Below are 16,628 nucleotides of genomic sequence, written 5' to 3' on the forward strand. Positions count from 1 at the left end.
GCCATAACAAATACTATAGACTGAGTGGCTTAAACAACAGAAATTCATTTTCTCACAGTTCTGGAGACTGGAAAGTCCAAGATCAAGGTTCCAGCAAGGGTCAGTGTCTGGTATGGGCTTTCCCCTTGGATTTTAGGCAGCCACCTTCTTGCTATGGCCTTTTCTGATAAAGATACCTCTCTCTCTCCCTTCTTATAAGAAGGTCACCACTCTTACCAGATTAAGACTCCACCCTAATGATCTCATTTAACCCTAATTACCTCCCAAAAGCCCTATTTCCAAGTACAACTGCATTTAAGGCTAGGGTTTCAACATACAAATTTGGAAGGGGACACAATTCAATCCATAGCACTATCATTAAAAAGGAATGAAGCAGTGATACAAGCTGCAACATGGATAAACCTTAAAAACATAATTCTAATTGAAACCCAGATAGATACAAAGACCACATACTGTATAACTCCATTTCTATGAGTTATAGGCAAATACACATGAAGTATATTAGTAGTTGCCAGAGTGTGAGGAAAGTGGAGAATAGGAGTGACTTTTTTTTTTTTTCCAGCCTCCAGAGTAGCTGGGACTACAGGCGCCTGCCACAATGCCCAGCTATTTTTTGTTGTTGTAGTTTGGCCAGGGCCAGATTTGAATTCGCCACCCTCATTATATGGGCGGGCACCCTACTCACTGAGCACAGGCGCGGCCCAGGGAGTGACTCTTTTTTTTTTTTTTTTTTTTTTGTAGAGACAGAGTCTCACTGTACGGCCCTCAGTAGAGTGCCGTGGCGTTACACGGCTCACAGCAACCTCTAACTCTTGGGTTTATGCGATTCTCTTGCCTCAGCCTCCCGAGTAGCTGGGACTACAGGCGCCCGCCACAACGCCCGGCTATTTTTTTGTTGCAATTTGGCCGGGGCTGGGTTTGAACCCGCCACCCTCGGCATATGGGGCCGGTACCCTACTCACTGAGCCACAGGCGCCGCCCCAGGGAGTGACTCTTAACGGCCATGGAATTCCCTTTCAAGATGCCGAAAAAGTTCTGGAATTAGACAGTGGTAATGATTGCACAACATTGTAAAATACTCAAAGCCACTGAATTTTAAAATGGTCACAATGGTTAACATATGTGTTTTTTACCAAAAAAAAAAAAAAGTTAAGAGGTACTATATAACACAGCAATCCAACTTCTGGATATACGTATCTGCCCAGGAAAAAGAAAAACATACATCCACACAAAAACTTTTACATAATTTTACATAAAAGTTCTTAGCAGCATTATTCAGAATAGTCAAAAGATGTAAACAATCCAAATGTCCCCAGGCCAGTGACTCATACCTGTAATCCTAGCACCGTGGGAGACAAGGTAGGAAGATCCTTTGAACTCCAGACTCCAAAACCAGCCTGAGCAAGGGCAAGACCCCTGTCTCACTAACAGAAAAATCAGTCAGGCATTATAGCAGGTGTCTGAAAGTTACAGCTACTTGGCAGGCTTAGGCAGGAGATCACTTGAGCCCAGGAGTTTGAGGTTGCTATGAGCTAGGTTGACACCTCTGCACTTTAGTCTGAGCAACAGAATAAGACTCTGTCTCAAAAAATAAATAAATAAAAATAATTTAAATGTCTATCAACTGAATAGATAAATAAAATATATCCATACAATTGAACATTATTTGGCAATAAAAAAGAATGATGCACATTCATACATATTATAACATGGACGAATTTTGAAAACATTATGCTAAGTGAAAAAAGTCAGAAACAACAGGCCGCCTGGTATATGATTCCATTTATATAAAATAGGCAAATCTATAGAGACAGAAGGATTAGTTATTGCCAGTGGGCAGGAGGAGAGAGTAATGGGTATGGAGTTTCTTTGGGGAGTAATGAAAATGTTCAAGAATTAGACAGTGGTGATAGCTACACATCCTGTATACTAAAAACCACTGAAGTATTAAACACTTTAAAAGAGTGAATTTTATGGTATGTGAATTATGTCTTAAAACTATTACACAAAAAGATAAATAAGATTAAAATACTGACAGATACTGATAAAGACTATGGAGAAGGGCGGCGCCTATGGCTCAAGGAGTAGGGCGCCGGTCCCATATGCAGGAGGTGGCAGGTTCAAACCTAGCCCTGGCCAAAAATCAAAAAAAAAAAAAAAAGACTATGGAGAAAAGCAAGAAAAAGGTGTAAGTCTCTAAGACAGAAGTGAGGGCCATAAATTTTATTTTTCTTATTTTATTTATTTATTTATTTTTAATTTTTTTGAGACAGAGTCTCACTATGTCACCCTCGGTAGAGTACCATGGTGTCACAGCTCACAGCAACCTCCAACTCTTGGGGTTAAGCAATTCTCTTGCCTCAGCCTCCTGAGTAGCTGGGACTACAGGTGCCTGCCACAACACCTGGCTATTTTCTCGTTGCAGTTGTCATTGTTTAGCAGGCCCGGGCTGGGTTTGAACCTGCCAGCCCCGGTGCATGTCGCAGGCACTGTAACCACTGTACTATGAGCACCAAACCAGGCCATAAATTTTAGATAAGTGATCTAGTAAAAGCCTCATTAAGAAGGTGAAGGAGGTTAAGACAGGTAGCCCTAAGGACACTGAGAGATCAATGGTCCAAGCAGAGGAAAAAGTAAATGCAAAAGGCCCTCCAGTGGACATATGCCTTCATACGTGAGGAAATGCAAAAAAATCATGCAGTTGGAGAAGAGACAGAGAAAGGGTGAGAAGTAAACGAATGAGGGCAAAGAAGTATGGAAGTGTCCTGGGTCATATAGGGCTCTACTAGTCACTGTAAAAACACTAGCTTTTACTCTGATGTATGGGAAGCTACTGAAACATTCTGTATAGGCGTCACATAATCTGACTCATTTTAACAGGATCATTCTGGCTGCCACATTGAAAACACAATAAAGGTGATAGGACTTGCTGGCCCAAAGCAGAATCCTGATTGGCAGCACTTGGGAGCTTATTAGAAATCCAATTTCACAGGTTCCACCCCAGGCCTTCTGAATCAAAAATCTCTGACACACATATGAGGCTTAAGAATCTGCACTTTAATACGCTCTCCAATACTCTGGGAGGCCAAGGCAGGTGGACTGCTTGAGCTCAGGAGTTAGAGACCAGCCTCAAGAGCAAGACACTTCCTCTTCTTTAAAAAAGAAAAGAAAAACTAGCTGGGTGTTGTGACAAGCAACTATAGTCCCAGGTACTCGGGAGGCTGAGGCAAAAGGATTGCTCAAGCCCAAGAATTTGAGGTTGCTGTGAACTATGACGCCACAGCAACAGGGTAAGACTGTCTCCGAAAAAAGAAAAAATCTTCTCAAGTGTGTATTAAATGCTGAGAAACCCAGATCAAGAATGCTCTCCTCTCATATTTTCACCTGGCTCATTCACTTCTTTCTTTCAAAAATTTGCTCTAAGGTTACCTTCTAAGTGATGATTTAAATTTGAAACACCAGCAAGAGTAGCATCATTCCTTATGCTCTTTCCTATTTTATTTTTCTCAAAGGATTAACTTAACTTACAATTTCATTATGTTTTATCTATTTCCTCCCACTAGAATATTAACTCCGTAAGGATGATGTTATTTGTTTCATTCACTGCTGTATTCCTAATGACTAGATCAGTATCTGGCTCATCACAAACATCAAAAAATAAAAACAATTCTTATTGAACAGCATGAATGACAAAAGGAAAATGGTGAAAGGGGTAGAAGGAAGCTAACATTGGCCATACTAGAGAACACTGAGATTAATCAAATTTCTACATTTGTATTTAAGTACAAATAGATAATGATCTAGATACAAAGGTTTTCTTTGTTTTGGTTTTTGAGACAGAGCCTCAAGTTCTCACCCTTGGTAGAGTGCTATGGCATTACAGCTCACATCAAACTCCAACTCCTGGGCTCAAGCGATTCTCCTGCCTCTGCCTCCCAAGTAGCTGGGATTAAGCACCCAGCTATTTTTTGGTTGCAGCCACCATTGTGGTTTGGCGGGCCAGGGCTGGATTCCAACCTGCCAGCTCAGATGTATGTGACTGAAGCCTTAGCTGCTTGAGCCACAGGGGCTGGGCCGGTTTTATTCTATTTTAACAAGGGGTAATCTAATGAGGAATCACTAATTCAAATATCATTAATTTGGATTTTTTCATATGGCAAAAAAGAAGTACTAAATAATTATATCTGAACATTACTTCAAGGTAAATATTATACATATTGAAGAGAATTCTTTAAAGTATTAGTTACTTATTTATGAAAAAAATGACTGCTATGCTATATGTCATTCCTACCAATTCATTAAACCAAGTTTCCCCCAAGGACTTCTACTTGATCAAGTAGCTTCCTTAAACTAGTTCACCTTGTTTTTCACATTAACAAGTAACAAAATAGCATTTAACTAGAGTAATATGATAACAATAAATGAACTCACCCATGTCAGGTACTACATGAAACACCCTACTGGTTCATTTTACTTAAACTTTGTAATATAGATAGCAGCATCTCTACTTTTTAAAAATCAGAAAATATTTTTAAGGGAGAAGTAGTTTATTCAAGATTATAAAATTATTAACTGGAGAAGATGGGAATCCAAAACCCATTCAATTGTATTCCACAGCCCATACTTTTAACTATCTTACTATGTCACTTTCATTAATTTGTCCTTTTTTAATGAAGTTTTTCATTAATTCATGTGATGAAACCCTTAACTGAATATTTTTTCCTCACTTTGTCACCCTTGGTAGAGTGCACTGGCTCACAACAACCTCAAACTCTTGTGCTCAAGTGATCCTCTTGTCTCAGCTTCCCAAGTAGCTGGGACTACAAGTGCCTGCCACAATGCCTGGCTATTTTTAGAGACAGGATCTCGCTCTTGCTCAGGCTGGTCTTGAACTCCTGCTTAGGCAATCCACCCACCTCAGCCTCCCAAAGTGCTAGGATTACAGGCATGAGCCATCATGCCTGATCAATTAAGTGATCTTCAGTACTGCTATTTCCCAAGGTATCCTCATGTTTACATTTTTGTCAAATCTAAACATTACCAGTATTTGCTTGATACTGTATATTGACTTATTTTTTTAAATGTGGCCTTGTCCTATGCTCTCTCTATATATATATATATATTTATGAAGTTGATATTTTTTCTTATACACTATAAGATAACTTCATTAAAAATTTTTTTTAAAAAGTCTATCCATATTCCATCATCTGTGTACCAACATAATTAAAAAACTATTTCTGGATTCTTTACCAGTATTTCTCAAAGTATAGCAAATGATTCAGAAATGGCTCCTTTTATTTCTATGTCAAGGTCACAGAAACACCAGGAAAATCACTTATAAAAGGAAATTCTTTAAACAAAATCAGGATTAAAGTTACTTGAAATATATAGACAAAATTCTAAATTATTAATTAAAACAAAAATCAAGACCCAGAACAAAATGAATTTTATAATTATTCTCAAGTAAATCATAACAATGTTCTAATTAATCTCTACTTCTCTTGTTCCTATCAAAAAATTTGCTGCACTATAACCAAAAGGATTTTTCAAAAAAATCCCATCATAGCATTACCTTACTTTTATTAAAACCCTTCTCCTGAAGAACATTTAGGGAGTTAACAATTTAAATTTAAAACAAAACAAAAAAATTCTTCAGTGGCTTCTCAAAAATACTTACGATGATAAAGTCCAAACTCTCATTAATACATGGAAACAACCTAAATGCCCATCAACTCAGGAAAGGATAAACATTGTGATAACATGCACATCATGGAACATATTTAGCCATAAAAAAAGATGGTGACTTCACATCTTTTGTAATATCCTGGATTTAATTGAAACACATCCTTCTTAGTAAAGGATCACAAGAATGGAAAAGCAAATACCCCATGTACTCAATACTAATATGAAGCCAGGAGACAATCCAACGCATGCCCAAATAGAAGAAAAACTCATTTAAATTCAAGTTGAGGGGAGAGGCAACGAAGGAGGCAGAGGGGTTTGGGGTGCTCTCACTGAATGAGCACGGGGTGAAGGGGTTAGCACACCTTTTGTGTGGGGGACAGAACCACAAGACAAACTCTACCTAACAAAATCAAATATTTTGACCTGGTTGGTTGTATCTTCACATTAACCCAAAATAAATTTACTTCATTTAAAAAAAAAAATAAAACTTCTCGTCATGGCTTATCCAGGTCCTTCATTCCCTAATGTCTGCATGCCCTTTCAGCTGCATCTTTTGCCATTGTTGCCTTCAAATCCCTGCTCCAGCCACAATGAGGCTCAGTCATATTTAGAGTCTCACACTTATATCATGCATTTTTTTCCAACCCAAAGTCTGAATCTCATAATTTAATCATGTGCTTTCTCAATGCTAATTAAGTTGTTTTGTATTGTTTTGTTTTTTGAGACAGAATCTCACTTTGTTGCCCTTGGTAGAATGCCCTGGCATCATAGCTCACAACAACCTCAAACTCTTAGGCTCAAGCAATTCTCTTACCTCAGCCTCCCAAGTAGCTGGGACTACAAGCACCGGCCACAACTCCGGCTACTTTTAGAGATGGGGTCTTGCTCTTGCTCAGGCTGGTCTCGAAACTGTGAGCTCAGGTGATCCACCCACCTTGGCTTCCAGAGAGGTAAGATTACAGGCATGAGCCACCACGCCCAGCCTGATAATTAAGGTTTTGGCACTAAAAATCATTTTACTCATGTATATCATTCCCATCAGACTAAAGGTCTAGGTGTAGGACTGTGTGGTTTTTGGTTTTGCATTATAAACACACTTTTGATATACATACTATATAACAGAACTCAATACATACACATTTGGTGAACGAATGAACAATATACATTGTGTTACAAAAACCATTTCAAAAAGTAGATGAGCATATCTACATCCACGCCGACTAAAGGAGCTACTAAATTTGTATTTGTACAGCCATTTTACTGCACTTATCATAATAAATGGAAAAGCTTTTTTGTAACTTTAAGAGATATATTACTAATGCCCTTTCTATCATTAGTCAAATCAGAGATAATGTAATGAACATTAATACAGAAAAATCCCTCCCAAAAGCGTGATTTGTAGAATAATCTAATTTGTACTTACTCAAATCATCTGATATGTCTTCAATTCCTGAAGCACTATCATCAGAATCACCAGTATTATCTGCACGTGTTTGTTGATTCTGAGATTGTGGTGAGTTTTCCATAGCAGATTTTTTCCCCTCTGTAGCTACAACATTCACTTTGTCCACAGAAGTAAAGGAAATTTGAATTTTTTTTCCAATCTGTTGTAATTCTGTCTGTCTCATATTTTCTTTCAATGGTAAACTAGGTACCTTTTCTGCTTCTGCTGAAGAACTGGGCACCTTTTCTGATTTCATCTGGAAAGTAGGTGCTTTCTCCGCTTTCATTGGTGAATTAGGTGACTTTGGTGATTTTTCTGCTTTTGTGTGTAAACCAGGTGTCTTTTCTAATTTTGCTTGTAAAACAGGTGCCTTTTCAGTTTTCATAGGTGAATTAGATAATTTTTTTGCTTTGCAGTAACTTTGATCTCGAAGGACTAATCCCAAATCTTTAGGGCCAGCAGCATTTACTTTACATGATTTCGCTTCTGTTTTTTCTGCACAACTATCATTTTGCTTACTTTTTTTACTACTATTCCTATTTGGAGAGCTGGTTCCAATTTCTTTTATGGATTTATCATTTCTAGCTTTCAAAGTCTGATTAGTTATAACTTTAACTGCTTTGCTTTCTTCACAAATAACATTCTTCTTTGGTTCATGATTTTCACTTTTAGAGGTCTTAGACTCTTCCATTATTTGAAAACCTGCTTCTTTCCAATTCTAATATTGTAAAATGGCAGATTTCCAGTAGTTTAAATTGCTTCGAATCCAGTTTAGGCAAGCAAACTATTGGGTTAAAAAAAAAAAAACTGTTATTTAAAACGCAAAAAGAAAGCCATGTTTTTATAAATGAGACATAAAAAAATCTTTTAAACTTTGCTCTCAAAAATGAATTGTAAAAAAAAAGAAAAAACCTAATAAGACTATGTGAGAAGGAATTAAAGACCACTAAGTAAATAATAACCAAATGTTTATCAAGGGAAACTGAATGTAATTATGGTATTAGAGCCTCAAAATAAAGGATTTTTGTTATATATTACTCCAAGAATTTCAGCTATTAATAATTGGAAAATAAAACATGGAATTGATGCATCACACTTAACATAAAAGGAAGTAAGATAAAGAAAACACAAAAAGTCCAATCTTCTCTTAGTAAAGTATCTCAAGAATGGAAAAAAAATATTGAATGTACTCAATACTACTATGAAATCAATATATAACCACCTACATACTCATACGAATGGCAAAACATAACTACAGTCCAGAAAGTAGAAGGGAAGAGGAGAAACAGGGGAGGTGAGGGGGAGTATGGGTGGAGGGAGGGTATTTGGGGGGAACCTCACCTAATGTACATGATGCAATGGTACATTTCAAAACTATTAAGAAATGAGTATAATTGTGATGTCTAACTTAGTTCAATGTAAACATTTCACATTGTATATGGAAGCAGTACCCTGAACCTCATAAATGCATCAATGTACAAAGTTATGATTTAGTAAAAAAAATTCTAAAAAATTAAATTAAATTAAAAACATTTTTTAAAGTCCGATCTTTACAGGCTATAACCAAAATTTATACAATCCTTAACAGTAAGATCTTGCCCCTTGACTCTCCTATTAAACAGTACCTATTGGCTCGGCACCTGTAGCTCAAGCAGCTAAGGCCCCAGCCACATACACCAGGGCTGGCGGGTTTGAATCCAGCCTGGGCCTGCCAAACAACAATGACAATTCCAACCAAAAAAATAGCCAGGTGTTGTGGCGGGAGCCTGTAGTCCCAACTACTTGGGAGGCTGAGGCAAAAGAATCACTTAAGCCCACGAGTTGGAGATTGCTGTGAGGTGTTACACCACAGCACCCTACCCGGGGGGTGGAGGGGACAGCTTGAGGTTCTGTCTCAAAAAAAAAAGGTCCCTATTTATACCTCTAACCTACTTCATCTAGACTCTCTAAACCTGGGGAAATAATGTCAACAGGTTTTCTCCACCTCTGAAGTATAAAAGACTTTAAATAAATTCTTTGAAGTAAATTTTAAAAAACAATAGAAATCCAGAGTTAAAAAGTCACAGTAACAGGCTGAGCATGGAGGCTCATGCCTGTAATCCTAGCTTTCTGGGCAGCTAAGGCAGGAAAATCACTTGAAGTAAGGCATTCAAGACAAGTCTGGGCAACAGTGAGACCCCCTCATCTCAACAAAAATTAGAAAAATTAGCTGGGCAAGGTGACCCATGACTATAGATTCCCCGCTACCTGGGAGGTTGAGGCAGGAAGATCGCTTGAGCCCCACAGTTTAAGGTTGCACTGAGCTAACACCACTGCACTCTAGCCAGGGTGACAGAGCAAGATCCTATCTCGGGGGGGAGGTAATATTAAGTATGATACTATAACGATGGATATGTGTCCTTATACACTTGTATAATGACACAATATATACAGCATATACATTACCAACAGTGAAACCTATTTAAACTATGGACCTTGGGTGACGATAACATGGCAAATGTAGGTTCGTTGATTGTTAACAAATATGCTGCTCTGGCACTGGGTACTGTTAGTGGGAGAGGCTATGCATATACGGGGACAGGGTATATATGGTGATTCCACTCTCTACTCAATTTGCTGTGAACCTAATATTGCTCTCAAAAAACAATTCTAAAAAAAGTGACAGAAAAAATAAAGTCAGTCAGACACATTATCTGTTTCAAAATATAACAGGAACAATTATATTAAGAAACAGTAAATTTACCACATAGCATAAACAAACGAAAACACTGCATTTGATTAAATTATATCTATATTAAAAATATGCCTTGTATGCTATATTTTATGAGAATTATTTTTTACCATTCACCTTGCCCCAAATGCCTTAAATTAAGATTAATGTCTCTAAATAAAGATTAATAATATGAATAAAAGTTAGAATCCTTCTGTCAGCACAAGCAAACTGCATGGATTGAAAGGAAGCAACTTTAACTTTGTTTGGTTAATTTACTAAACTATTTGGTTAATTAGGCAAACACTTCTCATCATATAACCACACAATTAATATAAACACAAAAACATTACCTAAAATTCAAGGCTGGGCGCAGGGGTTCGCACCTGTAATCCTAGCATTCTGGGAGGCCAAAGTGGGTGGATCACCTGAGCTCACGAGTTCAAAACCAACCTGAGCCAGAGAGAGACCCCCGTCTCCAAAATAGCTGGGCATTGGTGGCTGGCTCCTGTAGTCCCAGCTACTCAGGAGGCTGAGCCCAAGAGTTTGAGGTTGCTGTGAGCTGTGATGCCACAGCATTCTACCGAGGGTGACAAAGTAAGACTCTGTCTCAAGAAAAAATAAAGAACGTAAACACAAGCACTTACTCCAAACTATGTGTAGAGTATGCAAAAGCATATTTCTAGGAAAAAAGAAAAGAAAAAACTAATTAAACTTACCTAAGTGTTTTCACACTAAAGTATGTTATTTCAACTTACACCTAGCTTTTATAATTCCTACTTGTAGTATAATCTTCTAAATTCTGCCTTGATCTCAGTCCAAAGTAATATTGTATTTTATTAAATTCTTCCTTCTAAATTATTATACAAAGTAACATTTTAAGAAGTTATCATAAAAATCAAAATTTAAATCAAAATCATACCAGATTTTCATCATTAGTTTTGTTTTTTTTTTTTTACTCACATTCCAGTAGAACTGTAGCAACTTTTTCTTTGGGGGGGGGCGGGGCCGGGCTGGGTTTGAACCCGCCACCTCCGGCATATGGGGCCAGTGCCCTATTCCTTTGAGCCACAGGCGCCACCCAACTGTAGCAACTTTTTTTTTTTTTGTAGAGACAGAGTCTCACTTTATGGCCCTCCGTAGAGTGCCGTGGCCTCACACAGCTCACAGCAACCTCCAACTCCTGGGCTCAAGCGATTCTCTTGCCTTAGCCTCCCGAGTAGCTGGGACTACAGGCGCCCACCACAACGCCCGGCCATTTTTTGGTTGCAGTTTGGCCGGGGCCGGGTTTGAACCCGCCACCCTCGGTATATGGGGCCGGCACCCTACCGACTGAGCCACAGGCGCGGCCCCAAATGTAGCAACTTTTAACTATAAAAGAATGCTTCTGCTCCTAGGTTTTGAATATTTGAATTTTTTAATCAATATATTTTTTGCTTTTACTATTCCTGATATGGTATTTTACCTAGCTTTCAAAAGAGTTGACAAAATAAATGCCTATTTCTAAATTCTCATAGGAATTGTCGCTGTAGGTTCTAAAACAAAAATGAACTCTACTTCTAGAACATTAGTTTTACCTTGTCTTGTAACCAAAATGTCTAAATTTTCACGTGTCTGTGTGCGCACACCTGTGTGTTTGAATTCTGTGGGGTTTTTTGGTTTTTTTTTTTTGAGACAGGGTCTCACTATGTCGCCCACGGTAGACATGGTATCACAGCTCACAGCAACCTCAAACTCTTGGGCTTAAGCAATTCTCCCACTTCAGCCTCCCAAGTTGCTGGGACTACAGGTGCCCACCACAACACCCAGATATTTTTGTTGTTGTTGCAGTTGTCATTGTTCTAGCTGGCCCAGGCTGGGTTCGAACCTGCCAGCCTCAGTGTATGTGGCCGGCACCCTACCCACTGAGCTACCAGCACTGCTTTTGTTTTGTTTTTGGAAACAGGGTCTCACTCTGTTACCTGGGCTAGAGAGTAGTGGCTCACTGCAACCTCAAACTCCTGAGCTCAAGTGATCTTCCCCCCACCAGCCACCAGGGTAGCTGAGACTGTAGCCACGTGCTACGTGCTACGATGCCTGGCTAATTTTTCTATTTTTTTGTAAAGATGTTGTCTGGCTATGATGCTTAGGCTAGTCTTAAACTCATGCCCTCAAGCAATCCTCCCACCCTGGCCTCCCAAAATGCTGGGATTATAAGCATTACTTGTCCAGACAAAGTATCTTTAGATTTCCTAAAGCTATTCTAACCATGATTCTTTAATAATTTAATAGATATCATCTTACTGACAATAGCCATAAAGACTGCTATAACAATACTAACTGGCTGGATGCAATGGCTTACACCTGTAATACCAACACTTTGGGAGACCAACATGGGAGGATTGCTTGAGGCCAGGAGTTTAAGACCAGCCTGAGGGTAAAAAAAAAAAAAAAAAAAAAAAAAATCAAGACTCTGTCTCTACAAAAATATTAATAAATAAGCAAGGCAAGGTGCCACGTGCCTATGGTCCCAGCTACTTGGGAGACTGAAGCAGAAAGATCACTTGAAGCACAGAAGTTCTAGGCTACAGCGAGTTATGATTGTACGACTGCACTCCAACCTTGGTGACAGAGACTTTGATTCTTAAAAAAAAAAAAGTTGATTGGGCGGTGCCTGTGGCTCAGTCAGTAGGGCGCGGGCCCCATATACCGAGGGTGGCGGGTTCAAACCCGGCCCCTGCCAAACTGCAACCAAAAAATAGCCTGGCGTTGTGGCGGGCGCCTGTAGTCCCAGCTACTCGGGAGGCTGAGGCAAGAGAATCGCTTAAGCCCAGGAGTTGGAGGTTGCTGTGAGCTGTGTGAGGCCACAGCACTCTACAGAGGGCCATAAAGTGAGACTCTGTCTCTACAAAAAAAAAAAAGTTGATGGGGCGGTGCCTGTGGCTCAGTCGGTAAGGCGCCGGCCCCATATGCCGAGGGTGGTGGGTTCAAGCCCAGCCCCGGCCAAACTGCAACCAAAAGATGGCCAGGCGTTGTGGCGGGCGCCTGTGGTCCCAGCTGCTCGGGAGGCTGAGGCGAGAGAATCGCTTAAGCCCAGGAGTTGGAGGTTGCTGTGCACTGTGTGAGGCCACAGCACTCTACAGAGGGCCATAAGTGAGACTCTGTCTCTACAAAAAAAAAAAAAAAAAAGTTGATCCACAATTTTTCTTTGTGAAACTTTTTAGACACATTATTCTTCAACTCAAAAAACCTCTAGAAATCAAGTTTATATATATAAATAAAAGCTACAAAAATTAAACAAAAATATACATAAATTATGAAAAGACTATAAAAATGAAAATCTGATTCATCTTCTAATCTTCCTCATCTAAAATCCCCCTCTTTTCTTTAAGAGTAACAAATATTCTTCAAAAAACAGTGTAATTTTATAGCATAACTGCTATTTTCAACTTTTTCTTTTTTGTTCTTTTACTTTGTGCTGTCAAGAATAACAAACTTTCCCAAAAATGCTTAATTCCTACAAATGAAGTTTTCTCTGAGGAAAGAGGGTTTTGAAAATAAGGTTGATTGGCTAGGTGTGGTGGCTCACACCTATAATCCTAGCTCTATGGGAGGCTGAGGCAGGAGGAATGCTTGAGCTCAGGAGTTAAGACCGGCCTGAGCAAGAACAAGACTCTGTCTCTATTAAAAATTGAAAAATTATCTAGGTATGTGGCAAGCAACTGTAGAAAAAAAAAGAAAATAGGGCTCACCGATCACTGGTTCCGAGTGCACACTCCATAGCATTGCTTGGTTACATCTTTAGAAGATGGTAAATAGACAGTAAATGAAATTCTAACCTTAAATGACATTTATATCTTTATTAGTTATCAAAATGCAAAGAATTTTAATGAATTTCTTTTTTAAAATTTGAATAATATATATGAGTTGCGCCTGTGGTTCAGTAAGTAGGGTGTCGGACCCATATATAGAGGGTGGTGGATTCAAACCCGGCCCCAGCCAAACTGCAACAAAAAAACAGCCAGGCATTGCGGCGGGTTCCTGTAGTCCCACCTACTTGGGAGGCTGAGGCAAGAGAATCACCTAAGCCCAAAAGCTGGAGGTTGCTGTGAGCTGTGATACCATAGCACTCTACCGAGGGTGACAAAGTCAGGCTCTCTCTCTAAAATAATAATAATATATGAGTAAACAATAGAATTTAGAATATATTCCATTAACTTTTAAATAAATCATTGTGGGCTGGGCACAGTGGCTCACGCCTGTAATCCTAACACTCTGGGAGGCCAAGTTGAGTGGATTGCCTGAGTTCACAGGTTCCAGACCAGCCTGAGCCAGAGTAAGACTTTGTCTCTAAAAACTAGCTAGATGTTGTAGCAGCCTCCTATAATCCCTGATACTCAGGAGGCTGAGGCAAGAGAATCGCTTGAGCCCAAGAGTTTGAGGTTGTTATGACCTATGACACCACTGCACTCTACCGAAGGCGACAAAGACTGTCTCCAAAATTAATAGATAGATTAGATAGATAGATCATTGAGATATGAGTCCATTTCTGCTTTTAGTTTAATCATATCTTCTATCTTGCTTGAATCCTTATAATGCTAGGTACTTAGCAGAATTCAAAATCACTAGCAATTAAAATACTATCTACTTCCAGACTAATGTTTTCACACCGTTCCTTTCCAGCTGCAAATTTTGGCAGAAATTATTTATTTTTCTTTTTTTTGAGACAGAGTCTCAAATTGTCATCCTGGGTAGAATGCTATGTTGTCATATCTCACAGCACCCTCCAACTCTTAGGCTCAAGCGATCCTCTTGCCTCAGTTTTTCTATTTTTAGTAGAGACGTAGAGACGGGGTCTTGCTCTGGCTGAGGCTGGTCTGGAACTCGTAAGCTCAAGCAATCCACCCACCTTGGCCTCCCAGAGTGCTAGGATTATAGGTGTGAGCCACCACGCCAGGCCAAAAGAAGTTTCGACCGGGTCTGGGTTTGAAGCCACCACCTCCGGCATATGGGGCTGGTGCCCTACTCCGTTGAACCACAGGCGCTGCCCCCAAAAGAAGTTTCTGATAACTTTGTGTAATTCTCCATCATTCAAGTAGCTGAACAGCCTACAAGTTCTAGGGCTTGAGACTTAAAAGAACTGTGTAAGTATGCTAGCTGAGAACGTTTACCTGAAATGATTTTTGCACAATTAATGGAGGAGCTAATCACAGCAATAGTTACCACTCAACTAACCTTTCCATGGGACAGAGAAACTATTTTAAGGTATAATTACAGAAAGTCAGTAGCTCTTACTGCTTTAAAATAATAATTAGGCTCAGCGCCCATAGCACAGTGGTTACAGCACCAGCCACATACACCCAGGCTGGTGGGTTCAATATCAGCCCGGGCCAGCTAAACAACAATGAAACTGCAACAAAAAATAGACAGGCATTATGGCAGGCACCTGTAGTCCCAGGGAGGCTGAGGCAAGAGAATCGCTTAAGCCCAAGAGTTTGAGGTTGCTGTGAGCTGTGTGACCACATAGCACTCTACCCAGGGCAACAGAGTTGAGACTCTGTCCCAAAATAAAATAAAATAAAAATAACATCATAAGCCAATTTTTACCTAAAGCCTCCAACCACTAAGTCCAACCAGCTGCTGGCTAACCCTAAATAGAAAGACAATGAACCTAAGACACAGAATCTAAGTCACAGATTTTCTTTCTTTCTTTCTTTTTTAAGAGACAGAGTCTCATTACATCACCCTTGGTAGAGTGCTGTAGCGTCACAGCTCACAGCAACCTCCAACTCCTGGGCTTAGGCGATTCTCTTGCCTCAGCCTCCCGAGCAACGGGGACTACAGACGCCCGCCACAACACTTGGCTATTTTTTTGTTGCTTTTTGGCTGGGGCCAGGTTTGAACCCGCCACCCTCAGTATATAGGGCCGGCGCCCTACTCACTGAACGATAGGCGCTGCCCTCATAGATTTCTATCATAGTAAAGATGAGTAGATGAACGAACTATCTTTTAGCACAGTGTTTTTCAATCAGTTTTATCTCACAGCACACTTGAACCTATGGTTAAACTTCTACAGCACACTTAAATTATGTTGATTAGAAAAAGTGAAAAAAGACAATATACTTACTGTGCTTTAAACTTCTTTTAAAAATAATTTAATTAATGATCTTTAAAATTTTTCAAGGCACACAGGTTGAAAATCAGTGTTTTAGAGCCTATTCTAAAAAAAGTTGATTCTATACAAATCTTTTTTATTGATTCTTTTTTTTTTTTTTTTGTAGAGACAGAGTCTCACTTTATGGCCCTCGGTAGAGTGCCGTGGCCTCACACAGCTCACAGCAACCTCCAACTCCTGGGCTTAAGTGATTCTCTTGCCTCAGCCTCCCAAGCAGCTGGGACTACAGGGGCCCGCCACAACGCCCGGCTATTTTTTTGTTGCAATTTGGCCGGGGCTGGGTTTGAACCCGCCACCCTCGGCATATGGGGCCGGCGCCCTACCGACTGAGCCACAGGCGCCGCCCAATTCTATACAAATCTTAAAACACAGTGATAGTAATGTTACATTGGTTCCGGTAATTTTTTTTTTTTTTTTTTTTTTGCAGTTTTTTGGCCGAGGCTGGGTTTGAACCCACCACCTCCGGCATATGGCGCCAGCACCCTACTCCTTTGAGCCACAGGCACTGCCCTGGTTCTGGTAATTTTATAAATTATAGAAAATTACCTGGGAACTCTCAAGATCCATAAAGTAAAACCATTTACAGACCATGCTCCTCTCCTCTACAGGGAAAACATCTCACTAAACATACTTAA

The 16,628-nt window shown here is 39.7% G+C and overlaps 1 protein-coding gene across 8 annotated transcripts in view; it reads right to left on the minus strand.

Annotated features, from left to right (window-relative positions):
- TUT4 (terminal uridylyl transferase 4) overlaps positions 1-16,628 on the minus strand; it is a 228,991-nt gene that overhangs the window by 98,272 nt on the left and 114,091 nt on the right. For all 8 annotated transcript variants that reach the window (XM_053576504.1, XM_053576498.1, XM_053576503.1 and 5 more), the window contains one exon: positions 7,109-7,913. In XM_053576504.1, coding sequence (XP_053432479.1) covers positions 7,109-7,820 — 712 coding nt within the window. In that variant the 5' untranslated portion in view covers positions 7,821-7,913. The remainder of the gene's footprint in view (positions 1-7,108; positions 7,914-16,628) is intronic.

This window comes from Nycticebus coucang, chromosome 22 (genome assembly GCF_027406575.1).
Source record: "Nycticebus coucang isolate mNycCou1 chromosome 22, mNycCou1.pri, whole genome shotgun sequence".
Taxonomy (NCBI): Eukaryota; Metazoa; Chordata; class Mammalia; order Primates; family Lorisidae; genus Nycticebus; species Nycticebus coucang.